Below are 17,544 nucleotides of genomic sequence, written 5' to 3' on the forward strand. Positions count from 1 at the left end.
CTTGGGGAGAGGTCAGGGGAAAAGCGCTCAGGCGGCTTGGACCGCCTAGCTCGCGCTGACTCTCTCCCCCTTGTCTGCGGACCCACCGCAGGCGGATCCATGATGGGCCCCAGGTTCTCCTGAACACAGTCTCGCCCCCTGGAAGAGGCTTCGGCCCTGAGCTCCTCAAGCAGCTCCTGGATGCGGGACATGCTGAAAATCACTAGGGGCAGTGTTACAGCTATGGGCGGGCTCTTCCTTTTTATATCGCCCTGCCCTACTCCTCCTATGCTACGCAGCCAATCCCCTGCCATCTCTCTTTCCTTCCAAGTTTAACCCCCGTCATGCCCGCCCTCCGCCTATGTCATTATATTTATTTTGCTCCAGGCTTTTCTGGAGATAATACACCGTCGTATCTCTTTGTGAATCTGGCCCTTGGAGTCTTGTCGGCTCACATAATCATATTATAGATAGGACCGGTGTAAGTCAGAGATACGATGGGGGATCAGGAGATAATACACCGGAGTATCTCTCTGTGAATCTGGCCCTTGGAGTCTTGTCGGCTCACATAATCATATTATAGATAGGACCGGTGTAAGTCAGAGATACGATGGGGGATCAGGAGATAATACACCGCCGTATCTCTTTGTGACTCTGGCCCTTGGAGTCTTGTCGGCTCACATAATCATATTATAGATCATTTTACAAATCATGAGCTGAGGCTGCTGTTTTTTCAGCTCCCTGCACATCCTGAAAGGGGAGGATCTTTGACAATGAATTGAATCAGATTCACTTTCATGATTCGATTCAGTGATTCAGTAGCCACGCCTACTAGGGGCGGTCCTAGCAACCAATCGTCTGTCTGTTACATGGAAAGTTACACAGCTCCCGTCTTCTGCTCGGACGAGTCGCATCCTCTGTCTTCTCCCTGCTGTGTAAGGTAAGGGAGGGGGCACTGAGGTAAGGGAGGGGGCACTGAGGTAAGGGAGGGGGCACTGAGGTAAGGAAGGGGGCACTGAGGTAAGGGAGGGGGCACTGAGGTAAGGGAGGGGGCACTGAGGTAAGGGAGGGGGTAATGAGGTAAGGGAGGGGGCACTGAGGTAAGAGAGGGGGCACTGAGGTAAGGGAGGGGGCACTGAGGTAAGGGAGGGGGCACTGAGGTAAGGAAGGGGGCACTGAGGTAAGGGAGGGGGCACTGAGGTAAGGGAGGGGGTACTGAGGTAAGGGAGGGGGCACTGAGGTAAGGGAGGGGGCACTGAGGTAAGGGAGGGGGTACTGAGGTAAGGGAGGGGGCACTGAGGTAAGGGAGGGGGCACTGGGGTAAGGGAGGGGGCACTGACATAAAGGGAGCAAAGAAAGACGATGGCTGTAAAGGATACCAGAAAGGAGGGGACTGTGAAAGGAAGTGGGTGTCAGTGTTTGTGTAATGAGGGGGGGGGACAGTGTTTGTGTAATGAGGGGGGGGACAGTGTTTGTGTAATGAGGGGGGACAGTATATGTGTAATGAGGGGGGGACAGTGTATGTGTAATGAGGGGGGACAGTGTATGTGTAATGAGGGGGGACAGTGTATGTGTAATGAGGGGGGGACAGTGTATGTGTAATGAGGGGGGACAGTGTTTGTGTAATGAGGGGGGGACAGTGTTTGTGTAATGAGGGGGGGACAGTGTTTGTGTAATGAGGGGGGGACAGTGTTTGTGTAATGAGGGGGGACAGTGTTTGTGTAATGAGGGGGGACAGTGTATGTGTAATGAGGGGGGACAGTGTATGTGCCCCTACGTAGCAAGTGTTTTTCAGCCGGCCGCCCCTACGTAGCAAGTGTTTTTCAGCCGGCCGCCCCTACGTAGCAAGTGTGGTTTTCAGCCGGCCGCCCCTACGTAGCAACTAATAAAAAATAACCATGGCACTCTGGAAAAACTATAGCGTTTTGTACACTCATTCCAAATAAGAGGTAGACGAGAGCGAGCAGCTGTTTGCACCGGAATTTCCAGTTACGCTCACCGGGAGTAGCCTGCGCCGGTCAAACGTAGTTTTGTGAATCGGCGTATCTCCCTCATTTGCATATTTAAAACCAAAAAACCATGGCCACGCCAGATCCGTCCAGCGTAAAGATGCGCCCACGCCGCTCCGGCGTAGAAAAGTTACGCCGGTAGGAAGAAGTCTATTTTGAGGCGTATCTGGTTCTGTGGGTACGGCGCATAGATACGCCGGTGCACATTTTGACTTACACCGCGCATCTCGAGATACGCCGGCGTAAGTGCTACATGAATCTGGCCCGTCATCTTTATTTATCGCGTGTCCTTTATGTTTCACAATAATTCATGTTTTAGCGCAGTGTTTTTTTCTTTACCACTAGTCCTTTTTTTCCTTTTAGTCCAGACATGAACTCTCCATTATGTTGATGAATCCAAACAGTTTCTACTTCAAAGGCATTGTTCTATCCTCCAGAGAACAGAACACGAGGGTCATTAATGTCGCCTGTCGTAAATAACGTACTCACCCCTCACCCCTCACCCCTCACCCTCACCCCTCACCCCTCACCCCTCACACCTCACCCACTCACCCACTCACCCCTCACCCCTCACCCACTCACCCCTCACCCCTCACCCCTCACCCCTCACACCTCACCCACTCACCCACTCACCCACTCACCCCTCACCCCTCACCCCTCACCCCTCACCCCTCACCCTCACCCCTCACCCCTCACCCCTCACCCCTCACCCCTCACACCTCACAATCCACACATTCCACTCATTAGCATTTTACTGTGGCAATATGTGTGAAAGTTTAGCATCTTTCATAACTTCCAGCGAACTCATAGCACAGCCAAACAACGGACATATTTTGTTTCCTCAGATCATTTGTAACGTTTCAAGCCCAAGCATCAATGTCACCAATTCTGTAGAATTTATTCATCCTAGGTGTAATAACCATGATAGACTTGTCACGTTTGGACTTTTCTTGAATCAAATATCACACAGAACCATAAAAGAGATAATAGCAGTCTGTAAAGATTAGAGCTGCAGAGATATGAATCTGTATCACAAAGTGACCTGGGTTATGGGCGTGAAGGTAGACTCCTCCCAGTAACCAGCCCCTAACTAAAGGTGACCTGACAATTGGTCCCTGGTCATGTAAACGCCCCTTTCATCCGACATAAGAGAGACACCAAGTCAATGTGCTGCTCTTTTTACACTTCAAGCAAGTTCATCTATCGGACTCAACCTTGGACATTAATTGCAAGTATTTCTTCAATTCTATTATTACTTTGTGGCTGCATATTCTCATTATCTCTTTAAAACCACTTGGTTACTGGCCCATAGTCAAAAGACGTCCTGTTTTTATAGATTGATATCTCGGTAACGGCGGCTGCTGCCACATCCGAGGTATCGATCTTTAGTGGCAACGGTCCTGTAAACGATAACGGCGGTCTCCGCGGCGGATTCCGCTCTCCCGCGCCCTCCGCCGCTTACCGGAGCCGTCGGTAGCGGCGGAGGCAGTGGCGTAACAACCGGGGGGCAGAGGGTGCATCTGCCTCGGGCGCTGAGCTGAGGGGGGGCGCCGGCGACCGGCAGCTCTGCTGCTTTTATAGTGAGCGCCGCCGCCGAGTGAGCGGCTCTTCCACTGAGCACACTTGTAGTCCACCAGTGCCTCCTATAGTAAAATGCTGGGCCTTGTAGTCCACCAGTGCCTCCTAAAGTAAAATGCTGGGCCTTGTAGTCCATCAAAGCCTCCTATAGTAAAATTCTGGGCCTTGTAGTCCACCAGTGCCTCCTATAGTAAAATGCTGGGCCTTGTAGTCCACCAGTGCCTCCTATAGTAAAATGCTGGGCCTTGTAGTCCACCAAAGCCTCTATAGTAAAATGCTGGGCCTTGTAGTCCACCAATGCCTCTATAGTAAAATGCACCAATGCTGTAGTGTCAGTGTGTATTGTGTAGTGGTCAGTGGGTAGTTTGTGTAGCGGTCACTGTGTGTATTGTGTAGCGGTCTGTGGGGAATCGGGTAGGTCAGTGTGTAGTGTAGTGGTCAGTGGGTAGTTTGTGTAGTGGTCAGTGTGTGTATTGTGTAGCGGTCAGTGGGTAGTTTGTGTAGCGGTCACTGTGTGTATTGTGTAGTGGTCAGTGTGTATTGTGTAGCGGTCAGTGTGTATTGTGTAGCGGTCAGTGTGTATTGTGTAGTGGTCAGTGGGTAGTTTGTGTAGCGGTCACTGTGTGTATTGTGTAGCGGTCAGTGGGGAATCGGGTAGGTCAGTGTGTATTGTGTAGCGGTCAGTGGGGAATCGGGTAGGTCAGTGTGTATTGTGTAGCGGTCAGTGGGGAATCGGGTAGGTCAGTCTGTGTATTGTGTAGTGGTCAGTGGGTAGTTTGTGTAGCGGTCACTGTGTGTATTGTGTAGCGGTCAGTGTGTATTGTGTAGCAGTGTGTGGGGAATCGGGTAGGTCAGTGTGTATTGTGTAGCAGTGTGTGGGGAATCGGGTAGGTCAGTGTGTATTGTGTAGCGGTCTGTGGGGAATCGGGTAGGTCAGTGTGTATTGTGTAGCGGTCTGTGGGGAATCGGGTAGGTCAGTGTGTATTGTGTAGCGGTCTGTGGGGAATCGGGTAGGTCAGTGTGTATTGTGTAGCAGTGTGTGGGGAATCGGGTAGGTCAGTGTGTATTGTGTAGTGGTCAGTGTGTATTGTGTAGCGGTCTGTGGGGAATCGGGTAGGTCAGTGTGTATTGTGTAGTGGTCAGTGTGTATTGTGTAGCAGTGTGTGGGGAATCGGGTAGGTCAGTGTGTATTGTGTAGCAGTGTGTGGGGAATCGGGTAGGTCAGTGTGTATTGTGTAGCGGTCTGTGGGGAATCGGGTAGGTCAGTGTGTATTGTGTAGCAGTGTGTGGGGAATCGGGTAGGTCAGTGTGTATTGTGTAGCAGTGTGTGGGGAATCGGGTAGGTCAGTGTGTATTGTGTAGTGGTCACTGTGTGTATTGTGTAGCGGTCTGTGGGGAATCGGGTAGGTCAGTGTGTATTGTGTAGCGGTCTGTGGGGAATCGGGTAGGTCAGTGTGTATTGTGTAGTGGTCAGTGTGTATTGTGTAGCAGTGTGTGGGGAATCGGGTAGGTCAGTGTGTATTGTGTAGCAGTCTGTGGGGAATCGGGTAGGTCAGTGTGTATTGTGTAGCAGTGTGTGGGGAATCGGGTAGGTCAGTGTGTAGTGTAGTGGTCAGTGTGTATTGTGTAGCAGTGTGTGGGGAATCGGGTAGGTCAGTGTGTATTGTGTAGCGGTCTGTGGGGAATCGGGTAGGTCAGTGTATTGTGTAGTGGTCAGTGTGTATTGTGTAGCAGTGTGTGGGGAATCGGGTAGGTCAGTGTGTATTGTGTAGTGGTCAGTGTGTATTGTGTAGCGGTCTGTGGGGAATCGGGTAGGTCAGTGTGTATTGTGTAGCAGTGTGTGGGGAATCGGGTAGGTCAGTGTGTATTGTGTAGTGGTCAGTGTGTATTGTGTAGTGGTCAGTGTGTATTGTGTAGCAGTGTGTGGGGAATCGGGTAGGTCAGTGTGTATTGTGTAGTGGTCAGTGTGTATTGTGTAGCGGTCTGTGGGGAATCGGGTAGGTCAGTGTGTAGTGTGTAGTGGTCAGTGTGTATTGTGTAGCAGTGTGTGGGGAATCGGGTAGGTCAGTGTGTATTGTGTAGTGGTCAGTGTGTATTGTGTAGCGGTCAGTGGGGAATCGGGTAGGTCAGTGTGTATTGTGTAGCGGTCTGTGGGGAATCGGGTAGGTCAGTGTGTATTGTGTAGCGGTCTGTGGGGAATCGGGTAGGTCAGTGTGTATTGTGTAGCGGTCTGTGGGGAATCGGGTAGGTCAGTGTGTATTGTGTAGCGGTCAGTGTGTATTGTGTAGTGGTCAGTGTGTATTGTGTAGCAGTGTGTGGGGAATCGGGTAGGTCAGTGTGTATTGTGTAGTGGTCAGTGTGTATTGTGTAGCGGTCTGTGGGGAATCGGGTAGGTCAGTGTGTAGTGTGTAGTGGTCAGTGTGTATTGTGTAGCAGTGTGTGGGGAATCGGGTAGGTCAGTGTGTATTGTGTAGTGGTCAGTGTGTATTGTGTAGCGGTCAGTGGGGAATCGGGTAGGTCAGTGTGTAGTGGTCAGTGTGTATTGTGTAGCGGTCTGTGGGGAATCGGGTAGGTCAGTGTGTATTGTGTAGCGGTCTGTGGGGAATCGGGTAGGTCAGTGTGTATTGTGTAGCGGTCTGTGGGGAATCGGGTAGGTCAGTGTGTATTGTGTAGCGGTCAGTGTGTATTGTGTAGTGGTCAGTGTGTATTGTGTAGCGGTCTGTGGGGAATCGGGTAGGTCAGTGTGTATTGTGTAGTGGTCAGTGTGTATTGTGTAGTGGTCAGTGTGTATTGTGTAGTGGTCAGTGTGTATTGTGTAGCAGTGTGTGGGGAATCGGGTAGGTCAGTGTGTATTGTGTAGCGGTCAGTGTGTATTGTGTAGTGGTCAGTGTGTATTGTGTAGCGGTCTGTGGGGAATCGGGTAGGTCAGTGTGTATTGTGTAGCGGTCAGTGTGTATTGTGTAGCGGTCAGTGTGTATTGTGTAGTGGTCAGTGTGTATTGTGTAGTGGTCACTGTGTGTATTGTGTAGCGGTCTGTGGGGAATCGGGTAGGTCAGTGTGTATTGTGTAGTGGTCAGTGTGTATTGTGTAGTGGTCAGTGTGTATTGTGTAGCGGTCACTGTGTGTATTGTGTAGCGGTCAGTGTGTATTGTGTAGTGGTCAGTGTGTATTGTGTAGCGGTCTGTGGGGAATCGGGTAGGTCAGTGTGTATTGTGTAGCGGTGTGTGGGGAATCGGGTAGGTCAGTGTGTATTGTGTAGTGGTCAGTGTGTATTGTGTAGCGGTCACTGTGTGTATTGTGTAGCGGTCAGTGTGTATTGTGTAGTGGTCAGTGTGTATTGTGTAGCGGTCTGTGGGGAATCGGGTAGGTCAGTGTGTATTGTGTAGCAGTGTGTGGGGAATCGGGTAGGTCAGTGTGTATTGTGTAGCAGTGTGTGGGGAATCGGGTAGGTCAGTGTGTATTGTGTAGCGGTCAGTGTGTATTGTGTAGCAGTCTGTGGGGAATCGGGTAGGTCAGTGTGTATTGTGTAGCAGTGTGTGGGGAATCGGGTAGGTCAGTGTGTATTGTGTAGCGGTCAGTGTGTATTGTGTAGCGGTCTGTGGGGAATCGGGTAGGTCAGTGTGTATTGTGTAGCAGTCTGTGGGGAATCGGGTAGGTCAGTGTGTATTGTGTAGTGGTCAGTGTGTATTGTGTAGCAGTGTGTGGGGAATCGGGTAGGTCAGTGTGTATTGTGTAGCAGTCTGTGGGGAATCGGGTAGGTCAGTGTGTATTGTGTAGCAGTCTGTGGGGAATCGGGTAGGTCAGTGTGTATTGTGTAGCAGTGTGTGGGGAATTGGGTAGGTCAGTGTGTATTGTGTAGCAGTGTGTGGGGAATCGGGTAGGTCAGTGTGTATTGTGTAGCGGTCTGTGGGGAATCGGGTAGGTCAGTGTGTAGTGTCAGTGTGTATTGTGTAGCGGTCTGTGGGGAATCGGGTAGGTCAGTGTGTATTGTGTAGCGGTCTGTGGGGAATCGGGTAGGTCAGTGTGTATTGTGTAGCGGTCTGTGGGGAATCGGGTAGGTCAGTGTGTATTGTGTAGCGGTCTGTGGGGAATCGGGTAGGTCAGTGTGTATTGTGTAGTGGTCAGTGTGTATTGTGTAGCAGTGTGTGGGGAATCGGGTAGGTCAGTGTGTATTGTGTAGTGGTCAGTGTGTATTGTGTAGTGGTCAGTGTGTATTGTGTAGCAGTCTGTGGGGAATCGGGTAGGTCAGTGTGTATTGTGTAGCGGTCTGTGGGGAATCGGATAGGTCAGTGTGTATTGTGTAGCAGTCTGTGGGGAATCGGGTAGGTCAGTGTGTATTGTGTAGCAGTCTGTGGGGAATCGGGTAGGTCAGTGTGTATTGTGTAGCGGTCAGTGTGTATTGTGTAGTGGTCAGTGTGTATTGTGTAGCGGTCTGTGGGGAATCGGGTAGGTCAGTGTGTATTGTGTAGTGGTCAGTGTGTATTGTGTAGCGGTCTGTGGGGAATCGGGTAGGTCAGTGTGTATTGTGTAGCGGTCTGTGGGGAATCGGGTAGGTCAGTGTGTATTGTGTAGCAGTCTGTGGGGAATCGGGTAGGTCAGTGTGTATTGTGTAGCAGTCTGTGGGGAATCGGGTAGGTCAGTGTGTATTGTGTAGCGGTCAGTGTGTATTGTGTAGTGGTCAGTGTGTATTGTGTAGCGGTCTGTGGGGAATCGGGTAGGTCAGTGTGTATTGTGTAGTGGTCAGTGTGTATTGTGTAGCGGTCTGTGGGGAATCGGGTAGGTCAGTGTGTATTGTGTAGCGGTCTGTGGGGAATCGGGTAGGTCAGTGTGTATTGTGTAGCGGTCACTGTGTGTATTGTGTAGCGGTCAGTGTGTATTGTGTAGCGGTCTGTGGGGAATCGGGTAGGTCAGTGTGTAGTGTCAGTGTGTATTGTGTAGCGGTCTGTGGGGAATCGGGTAGGTCAGTGTGTATTGTGTAGCGGTCAGTGTGTATTGTGTAGTGGTCAGTGTGTATTGTGTAGCGGTCTGTGGGGAATCGGGTAGGTCAGTGTGTATTGTGTAGCGGTCTGTGGGGAATCGGGTAGGTCAGTGTGTATTGTGTAGCGGTCTGTGGGGAATCGGGTAGGTCAGTGTGTAGTGTGTAGCGGTCTGTGGGGAATCGGGTAGGTCAGTGTGTAGTGTGTAGCGGTCAGTGTGTATTGTGTAGTGGTCAGTGTGTATTGTGTAGCGGTCACTGTGTGTATTGTGTAGTGGTCAGTGTGTATTGTGTAGCGGTCTGTGGGGAATCGGGTAGGTCAGTGTGTAGTGTGTAGCGGTCTGTGGGGAATCGGGTAGGTCAGTGTGTAGTGTGTAGCGGTCAGTGTGTATTGTGTAGTGGTCAGTGTGTATTGTGTAGCGGTCTGTGGGGAATCGGGTAGGTCAGTGTGTATTGTGTAGCAGTGTGTGGGGAATCGGGTAGGTCAGTGTGTAGTGGTCAGTGTGTATTGTGTAGCGGTCAGTGGGGAATCGGGTAGGTCAGTGTGTAGTGGTCAGTGTGTATTGTGTAGCGGTCTGTGGGGAATCGGGTAGGTCAGTGTGTATTGTGTAGCGGTCTGTGGGGAATCGGGTAGGTCAGTGTGTAGTGTGTAGCGGTCTGTGGGGAATCGGGTAGGTCAGTGTGTAGTGTGTAGCGGTCAGTGTGTATTGTGTAGTGGTCAGTGTGTATTGTGTAGCGGTCACTGTGTGTATTGTGTAGTGGTCAGTGTGTATTGTGTAGCGGTCTGTGGGGAATCGGGTAGGTCAGTGTGTAGTGTGTAGCGGTCTGTGGGGAATCGGGTAGGTCAGTGTGTAGTGTGTAGCGGTCAGTGTGTATTGTGTAGTGGTCAGTGTGTATTGTGTAGCGGTCTGTGGGGAATCGGGTAGGTCAGTGTGTATTGTGTAGCAGTGTGTGGGGAATCGGGTAGGTCAGTGTGTAGTGGTCAGTGTGTAGCGGTCAGTGGGGAATCGGGTAGGTCAGTGTGTAGTGGTCAGTGTGTATTGTGTAGCGGTCAGTGGGGAATCGGGTAGGTCAGTGTGTAGTGGTCAGTGTGTATTGTGTAGCGGTCAGTGGGGAATCGGGTAGGTCAGTGTGTAGTGGTTGATCAGGTGGGTTAGGGTCAGTATAGTTATAAGATAGATCAGTGTATAGTGTACGATGAAAAGAATTTTCCCAAATGGGGTTATTGCGCAGCTCAAAGGAAAGAGGTAATACCATGTAATAAAAAAGTTGTGTTTATTCACATGTTAAAAAGTGGACAAAAATTGGGTAGCATAAATGGATGGATCATGAGTTGTGTCAGTCTGACTCCCTGCATCTCCGATCTCGGTAAAGAGCCTCCGGCGGAGACTCTTTACCACGTGATCAGCCGTGTCCAATGACGGCTGATCACGATGTAAACAGGAAGAGCCGTTGATGGCTCTTCCTCACTCGCGTCTGACAGAGGAGAGTATAGGAGAGGCGATCGGCGGCTCTCCTGACAGGGGGGGTTCGCGCTGATTGTTTATCAGCGCAGCCCCCCCTCGGATCGCCACACTGGACCACCAGGGATGCCCACCCTGGACTACCAGGGTGGGCAAAAAAAAAAAAAGCATGCAAAAAAAAAAAGTCTAAAAAAAAAAAAAATAGCATTAAAAAAAATTAAAAAGATGCCAATCAGTGCCCACAAATGGGCACTGACTGGCAACCTGGAAAAATCAGTGCTGCCACCCCAGTGTCCATCAGTGCCACCCCAGTGTCCATCAGTGCCACCCCACAGTGTCCATCAGTGCCACCCCACAGTGCCCATCCATGCCCAGTGCCCACCTATCAGTATCCATCAGTGCCACCCATAAGTGCCGCCTATGAGTGCCCATCAGTGCCGCCTATGTGTGCCCATCAGTACTACCTCATCGATGTCCATCAGTGCCATCTCATCGGTGCCCATCAGTGCCGCCATATCAGTGCCCGTAATTGAAAGAGAAACACTTATTTACAAAAAAATTAACAGAAAAAAATAAAAACGTAATTTTTTTTCAAAATTTTCAGTCTTTTTTTAGTTGTTGCGCAAAAAAAATCGCAGAGGTGATCAAGTACCACCAAAAGAAAGATCTATTTGTGGGGAAAAAAGGACGCCAATTTTGTTTGGGTACAGTGCAGCATGACCGCGCAATTGTCATTCAAAGTGCGACAGTGCTGAAAGCTGAAAATTGGCTTGGGCGGGAAGGTGCGTAAGTGCCCCCCGGTATGGAAGTGGTTAAAGAAACATTTTTTTTTTTGTCATTTAAGCCTAAATATGAGATTTGAGGTCTTTTTGACCCCGGATCTCATATATAAGAGGACCTGTCATGCTTTTTTCTATTACAAGGGATGTTTACATTGCGTGCGCTTACGCCGGGCAATTTTGCCGGCGCACCCTCGCAATTTACGAAGCTACTGCTCCGTGAATCGAGGGCAGCACAAAATATTTGTGGGGGCGCAGGGCAAAATCGTTGCCCTGCGCCTCCGCAAATAGAGCGCAGATCTCTTTGAATCCGGGCCCTTGTCTCTAAAACCCTTAATGCAAGCTATAAAGGAACCTGTGCCTTTTGAAGAGCGCCTGTGGTGACAGTGTGTGGTGCAGACGCTTATTCTAAAATCCTAATTGGTACTGCTAATTGACGGGAGTACCAATGCTTCCTTATCAATGTTGGTGGTGGGAGTTAAAGGGTTAATTGTGTCATTAGCCCAGTGACAATCGCTCTCAGGCTACTAGTACGCAGATTATGGTCCCGCAAGCTGGAAAATCTTTGTGCTGGGCGCAGCTGAGAGTGGCATTGTTACGTAAGTGACAGCGTGGTGTGAGGGTGGCCGGTCCTTCGTCGCAAGTTGGCGCGGAGGGCGGGGATCTGACACTCGGGTTCGTCACAATGTCGTTGTGTTTTACCATGTTATATAGATGTGCACTCTCTGCATTGTATGTGCCCTATCGGTGAGCCGTACGCCTTTACGTGTACAGCACTTACCCGCAGCGTACCAAGCGTAATGTACAGGAGGATACCTAGGGTGAGCGTAGCTTGCTCTGGTCTTGTGTTTTTGCAAGTGTTTAGCAGAGGCCGAGCCACGGGGCGTGTTTTTTAGGTGTTCAGCAAAATGTATAAGTACCCACACTGCCATGTAGTAATTGCTCATTTTGTCTGTTCAGCAGCAAATGACTTCGAAGGGCAAGACCTCCGGCAGCAGATATAACTATTCGTCTAGAAGTCACCAGAGTACCTCTCACTCCGGCAAAATCCAATCTTTCAAAATACCCAAACTCCCCGCACGAAACCCAGCACAAGAAAAAAGAGAAAGCTCTGTGGGCCCAGCCAACCGTGTGGTGAAAAAGTACGAAAAGCAGAGGTCCTCTTTCATCTTACCACCGGGCGTTGAGAGCCAAAGGCTACTGAACCTGAAAAAACAATTAAAAGTAACATCAGCCGCAGCCCTAAAAAAACAAAGAGCCATGGCCGCAGAAAGATCCCGCGCTCCTAAGCAAGACTCAGAGTCTGAACTCGAGGAACAGGAGGTGTCCGACGTCGAGTATGTGATGGAAGAAAATGCACGCTCTAGGTCGGAAACCCAAAAGACCAAACGCAGAATCAGCTCTACCTCTCAAAGCCCTGAGCCACAGCCCAAGACCCGTAACCGGTCCACCTCAGAATCCAGTTCACGCTCGTCAACCTCTAAGCCCAGGGTCCGCAAGAGAAGCATTTCTCCCAAGCCCAGGTCTCGCTCTCCCAAGTCCACCAAGAGGCGTGCGAGGAAGAGCAGGTCACGCTCCGCTGTCCGCAGACCTGCCCCCTCCACCCAAGCCAGAGTGTCTAAAAAGCACACCAGGTCCAAGAGCATGGAAAGGGCGTACGAACGCAACACTGAGAGAAGCAGGAGCTCATATTCGGAGGAGGAGAGAGAAAGATCCCCCCCTCCTGTTAAAAAGACTTTGAAACTTAAACACACCTCGCCCGAGTCTAGGATGATACAGGAAATCAATGCTTTAGGAGAGGTCGCCTGCAAGATGATGGAAAGCCTAAAGACGGAAGGCAATCAAGCAGTCAGGATGAAAGATTTTGAAAATGACATTAAAGTATTTTACAACATTGCCTACCCGGACAAGAATCTAATACCCCTCAACCTTAATTACCCAGACCTCTTTAAACTGCTGGTGGAACAGTACAAAAAAGAAAAAGAAGAACTGAAGCAGTTTGAAGAAGCCTGCAAGCTTTTCCACAAGTCCTACGCCACGCAGCCTAAGGAGCAACCCACGCACTCCGACCTGCTGAAAACCATTAAGGCGGCCACTGTCAAAAGATTCCAAAAAGCTAAGGCCTCCGAAACAGATTACAAACAAGGACATGCCACTTACACGGCTACCGCAGCCCCAGGCACCTCAGTCTCCACTTCTCACCAGGTGCAAGGCTCCAGGCCCACAACCTCCAGCCTCTGTTCCACAGGCGAAGAGACAGAGCACGAGACGGCAGCAAACTTCTTAGACCTGAGAGACGATAAGGAAAAACCCGTCAAAAAGAGCAAAAGCAAGCTCTCATGGGACAACCTGGTGTTGCCAACTGTTTCTGTATTGCAGAAACAAAGACTGGAACTTCAGCGTCTTGATCGAAGTTGCCGCGTTGAGGAAGACGTGCGTGGTATAGGCGCCAGTATGTCATACAATCTGCCATCCCTGTCACGTAACACTTTCGTTGCCAATACGGTTTCGGCTCCAAAGTCCCGCACGGTCTTCTTTCTTACTTTTGCAAAACAAGAACTCCTGACCGAAAACCACCAGCTATGCCTGAACGAAGCCTTGGTTTTCAAACAGCACCTCTTTGAACTCTTTCTCTTTCTGACAAAGTATACGGGGGGCGGCATCTATCAGATTATGCTAGAGCCGGTGGTTCTCCAGGACCAAGAAGAAAAACTGAACCCCCACCTCACATATGAAATGTCGACTGGAGTGCTGTTTCTTTTTGTACTGCCCAGATGCAAGAGTTTGGAAACACTCCCTTTCGACGTCCAGCTGTTCAACGCCAAGCAGCAGAAGGTGATAGCGGGGGCTAAAAAGTCCAATCTTCCCCACGTGCAGAACGCGGCCGACAAAGCGGAAAAGGCTATGAACTCAAGCGCCATGGAAAACAACACAATAGAGTACAGGCTGAACGAAGATCAGACGTTGGGCAACGCTAAACACACGCTAGTCAAGGCCATCAAGAAGCTGATATGCCACAACATGGGCCTAATCACTATGAAAGACTTGATGCTCAAAGGCTCAGGCGAGACCCTGTTCCCCCACATAAACTTTGCCACCAATTATTTCAAGCACACGGGGGCCTCGGCCTTACCCAAGAAAATCTCTTTCAGGCAATCCGCCCAGCAGAACTTTTCCTTTCCTAAAAACTTTGGCGTCCGGTACATCACAGAGATAGCCTGGCGTTACTTCATCTACAGAGACGCATGCCTGGCCAAAGAGTCCGCTACCATCAACGACTGCAACATGAACGACGATCCTCTGCCCGGCACCTGCGAACTCTGCCTGGCCCGCACGCTGTGGAGGTTTCACGTCTCTAACATGAACGGCTGTCCGATCCTCCAGTCTTTCAGGCGCTCTACGGCCGAGGGCGCTCTGACTCGGCTCCTAGATGGGCTGGCTGACTGCGAACCCGACAGCACGGCTTTTAAACTGCAAGGGAGCAGTGAAATTATGATCTTCAAGCTCGAGACCATGGAACTGTTCCCTTCCCAGTACCGCAATGTAGAGCTGCCGTGCTTACGTCCCTTTACAGACGACTGAAAGGATATGAGCCATTGTGACTCCATTTTGTATTGAGTATCCATCTTAGATTCATCTTGTCAAGACATTATTTCTATTTCTCTGTTCCAGCCTGTTCTAAGTAACCGTTTGTTTATAGAACATAGCTTGTTATTTGACCTTTAACGCTTATCCTATGTTTTGGAGTTTATAGACAGAGTTCTGTGTTAAAGACGCATTTCAGTGTATTGTTATGAGAACATGTATGCTGATAAACTTGTTGTTGCGCTAAGACCATATTAGCACTTCCACCGAATGTATGACCAGGTTAACCTTTATGTTTTGTAATCGCTTTGTAGAAACATTATAAAAGCCATGAATAAAGATATATCATTAGATCATTTCCCTGAACTTGACTCAGTGTGCAATTTACTGGTTCAGAAGTGATCTCCAGCGCTGTGCTTGGATATGAGGAACAACGGGGTCCGGTCGTGAGAGTACTTAACCCTAACAACTGGCGTAGTTTCGGCAGCATGATGGCGGCAATATTCAAGGTATGTGTTTAAATCTATTTTTACCTTACCATGACATATTGCTCGCGATTGTGTGAAGTTTTTAACCTGTGTGGGGAAGGGAAAGTACAGTTAAGTGTTTAGGAAACACTAACAAACAAGACTTGTAAAAGAGTTTTTGCATAGTCCTAGGTGACTAAGGAAGTGTTTTGGAAACACAAAGCGTTTTTGGAAAACGCATGAAGTGTTTTTTAAACACATAGGGGCTGATTTACTATGCTCTGTGCGCTGCGCTGGTTCATGCGTTAATTAGTACTCCGGGTGAAGCCTTAATTAGGCGCATGAACCAGCGTAGCAGCCGGCGCATTGAAAGTAATATGTAAAGCCGCGCCGAACTCCCTATAGAAGTCTATGGGAGAAATCAAAAGTGTTCATATTAAAGGCTAATCTGCAAGTATTGTCCTAAAAAGTGTTTGGGGACCTCAGTCCTGCCCCAGGGGACATGTATCAAGTTTTTTTTTTATTTTTTAAAACGGCCGTTTTTTTGGGAGCAGTGAAAATAATAATTCTTAACCTCCTCATGTACATTTACGTCGGCAGAATGGCACGGACAGGCACAATCACGTACCTGTACGTCCTCTGCTAGACGTGGGTGGGGGGTCCAATCGGGACCCCCCCCCCGGTACATGCGGAGGTCGGGTCCGCTCGGGGAGCGATCCGGGACGACGGCGCGGCTATAAACAAATATATATATGTTTATAGCCACTCCGTCGCGATCGCTCCCCGGAGCTGAAGAACGGGGAGAGCCGTGTGTAAACACGGCTTCCCCGTGCTTCACTGTGTCGGCGCATCGATCGCGTCATCCCCTTTATAGGGGAGACACGATCAATGACGTCATTCCTACAGCCACACACCCCTACACTAGTAAACACATACACAGTGATCCCTAACTCCTACAGCGCCCCTTGTGTTTAACTCCCAAACTGCAACTGTCATTTTCACAATAAAGAATGCAATTTAAATGCATTTTTTGCTGTGAAAATGACAATTGTCCCAAAAATGTGTCAAAATTGTCCGAAGTGTCCGCCATAATGTCGCAGTCACGAAAAAAATCGCTGATCGCCGCCATTAGTAGTAAAAAAAATAAAAAAAATAAAAATGCAAAAAAACTATCCCCTATTTTGTAAACGCTATAAATGTTGCGCAAACCAACCGATAAACGATTATTGCAATTTTTTTTTTACCAAAAATAGGTAGAAGAATACGTATCGGCCTAAACTGAGGAAAAAAACATTTTTTAGATTGTTTTTTTCTTGAAAAGCCTGTGGCGTGCAAAACACAACCCAAAAACTCCACCCGGTGCAGGGAAAAATGTGCACACACATAAAGAGTGACATCACAAAAAACTGCGACGGGTGCAAACGTCAGTGGTCCTCCGAAGAGGACCCGTCTCTGATCCCCCGGGGCGTTAGGCTCCTGGCAGGGACTAGAGTAACTGTGGTCCATACAGCCAAAGCCATATGGACCCATCTTGGTCCAAGCAGCTGAAGCCACAAGGACCCAACATCCTCAGAGGGACTGCCGAAACAGAACCCTCCTCGGTGAGGCTCCCCCGAAGGGAGACCCCATGAGAGCCGGTGAACCTAACCAGAAGGCCGAGTCCACCAACTCCCAAGACTTTCAGAGACCGGCCCGAGGACCAGCACCCTACTCGCCACACATAAAGTGCAAGCACCACAAAAAAAAGTGACAAACAAAACACACGGGGAAAAATAATAAAAGAAAGTGGGGAAAAGGAAGATGGGAAGGTGAGGAAAGTGACCAATGTGAAATACATTGGCCGGCCCTCCGGCCAGGATAAAAATTCCACTGGTCCTAGCCAAAAGGCCCGGCCCAAGCGGCAGGTGTGAAAAGTGTGTTGTGGAGATCAGTGACCTGAAGGTGCCACACGATGAGTGCCCCTCAAACACTCGTGCAATGTATGGCACCCCTGGACTGCCACTCCAGGGGCACAATCTCCACGGGCTTTTCAACGGTCCCTAGCCCCCGGTTGTTGTGGAAAATTTTATATATGTGGACATTTTATTCTAGGATGTGTGATTTATAGATTGTCATCTGTCTCCCTGTGTCTGATGTTTAATCGAGGAGCGCTCTAGTAGAGCGCACTTGGGTTGAATCAAGACCAGCAGTAAAACGGTCAGTATGAAAACCTTCTTATGGGATTGAGACGTGTTCTCTGTGTGTGTGGGCATTTATTGGTTTGTAGATATCAAGCGCAATGCGCTGGACTGCTTGCTTTCCAATGACTATACACATTAGAGAAGCGAAGTCTGCATAACGAGAGAAACCCATTATATCTCTCTTGTGGACTTCGTTATCCTTTATGGATACATATCTGTGTGAGAGGACATTAATATCTGCCTTGTTGGTGTACTTGTACCGTATATTGACAACAGCAGTAGCAGTGTCCCCGCAGATTGTCTGAAGCCTATATGAACAATTAGAATGATCTTTATTCAGATATTGTTTTACTTTAAACAATGTTTTAATGGGATCCATGCTGGCTAAAATGGGGTGTGTGCATTTCCTTTGCCCTGCCTTTCTTGGAATGCCCTCCCCTTTTTGTTTGTCATTTCCTGCCATGTGATTTTGTATTAAGGGAAGTGATTGGCTGTTGGGGCCATCACTTCCTGCTTTGTTATTCTTTTG

The 17,544-nt window shown here is 49.3% G+C and overlaps 1 protein-coding gene across 1 annotated transcript; it reads left to right on the forward strand.

Moving 5' to 3' along the window:
- Positions 1–864: 864 nt before the first annotated feature.
- On the forward strand, positions 865–14,734 carry LOC120922493. The gene is made up of 2 exons (XM_040334685.1): positions 865–919; positions 11,744–14,734. Exon 2 carries the CDS (start codon positions 11,750–11,752, stop codon positions 14,363–14,365), a length of 2,616 nt encoding a protein of 871 aa, XP_040190619.1. The 5' UTR covers positions 865–919; positions 11,744–11,749; the 3' UTR covers positions 14,366–14,734.
- The last annotated feature ends 2,810 nt before the right edge of the window (positions 14,735–17,544 follow it).

The sequence above is a fragment of the Rana temporaria genome, unplaced genomic scaffold (assembly GCF_905171775.1).
Source record: "Rana temporaria unplaced genomic scaffold, aRanTem1.1, whole genome shotgun sequence".
In the NCBI taxonomy this organism is placed as follows: Eukaryota; Metazoa; Chordata; class Amphibia; order Anura; family Ranidae; genus Rana; species Rana temporaria.

What these genes read in the sequence shown, in the direction of transcription:
- LOC120922493 (XM_040334685.1), top strand. Translation starts at nt 11,750, where the DNA reads ATGACTTCGAAGGGCAAGACCTCCGGCAGCAGATATAACTATTCGTCT.